The following is an 819-nucleotide window of genomic DNA, read 5'->3' on the forward strand; positions in this document are numbered from 1 at the left end:
GCTGACAAGGCCCTGCGGGGCACCTGTCTGCACCGGCCTTTTTTGCCACCCACAAGGCAATTCCCACCAGAGCCAGGGGACAGCGGCGGCCGAGGGCGCAACCGCCTCTGCCGCTTCCGCTCCCCCAACAGCAAAGCCCACCGGGAGGGCCGAGGGCCGCGTCGCCCGCCTCCCGCGCCAGGGGACGCGCTGGCCCTGCGGCGCTGGGCCGCACTCGCCGAGACGTCGCCGGCCGCGGCAGACGCCCCTCCCGGTCGCACCTGGGCCCGCGGCTCCGCGCGCAGCGTCACGCCGGGCCCTGCAGCCCCTGCCCGGGGGTCGCCCTGGCCTTCCGGCAGGTGTACAGCCACTTGATGATGCGCGCGTTCCTCTCGATGACCGACGTGGCGCTGGGCGCCTGCTCCGTCAGCTCCTCCTCCTGCAGCCCCTCGTCGCCGCCGCTGCGCCGGGAGAAGCCGCTGTCGGACGTGGCGACGCTCACGCTGCGGACCTTGGGCGCGCCGCGGTCGGACGCCGCGGAGAAGTTCTCCCTGCCGAGCGCCTCCACCACCTCGGGCTCCAGGCCGCAGTCCTGGAAGAAGGCGTCCAGCTCGGCCAAGGACGCGGAGAAGCGGGAGCTGAGGTCCGACTGTGAGCGCCGCAGCCCCCCGCGCCTGGGCCCCAGGGGCGCCGCCAGGTCTCCAGGGGGCGGCCCGATGCGCGCGGCGGGCGCGGGGGGTGCGGGGGGAGCGGGCGCCGCCACCGGGCGGCGCTCGGTCCGCGCGGACACCCCGGGGGACGGCGGCGCCTTGTCTGAGCCCGGGCCCGGGGACACCTTGA

At 76.7% G+C, this 819-nt stretch overlaps 1 protein-coding gene across 1 annotated transcript; it reads right to left on the reverse strand.

Annotated features, from left to right (window-relative positions):
* Positions 1–6: 6 nt before the first annotated feature.
* FAM110C (family with sequence similarity 110 member C) lies at positions 7–751 on the reverse strand (the record flags this gene model as incomplete). The annotated part of the gene is made up of 1 exon (XM_011387528.2): positions 7–751. A coding segment is annotated over one exon (465 nt), but the record flags the coding sequence as incomplete, so codon positions are not given.
* Between the last annotated feature and the right edge of the window lie 68 nt (positions 752–819).

The sequence above is a fragment of the Pteropus vampyrus genome, unplaced genomic scaffold (assembly GCF_000151845.1).
Source record: "Pteropus vampyrus isolate Shadow unplaced genomic scaffold, Pvam_2.0 Scaffold1000004864, whole genome shotgun sequence".
Classification (NCBI taxonomy): Eukaryota; Metazoa; Chordata; class Mammalia; order Chiroptera; family Pteropodidae; genus Pteropus; species Pteropus vampyrus.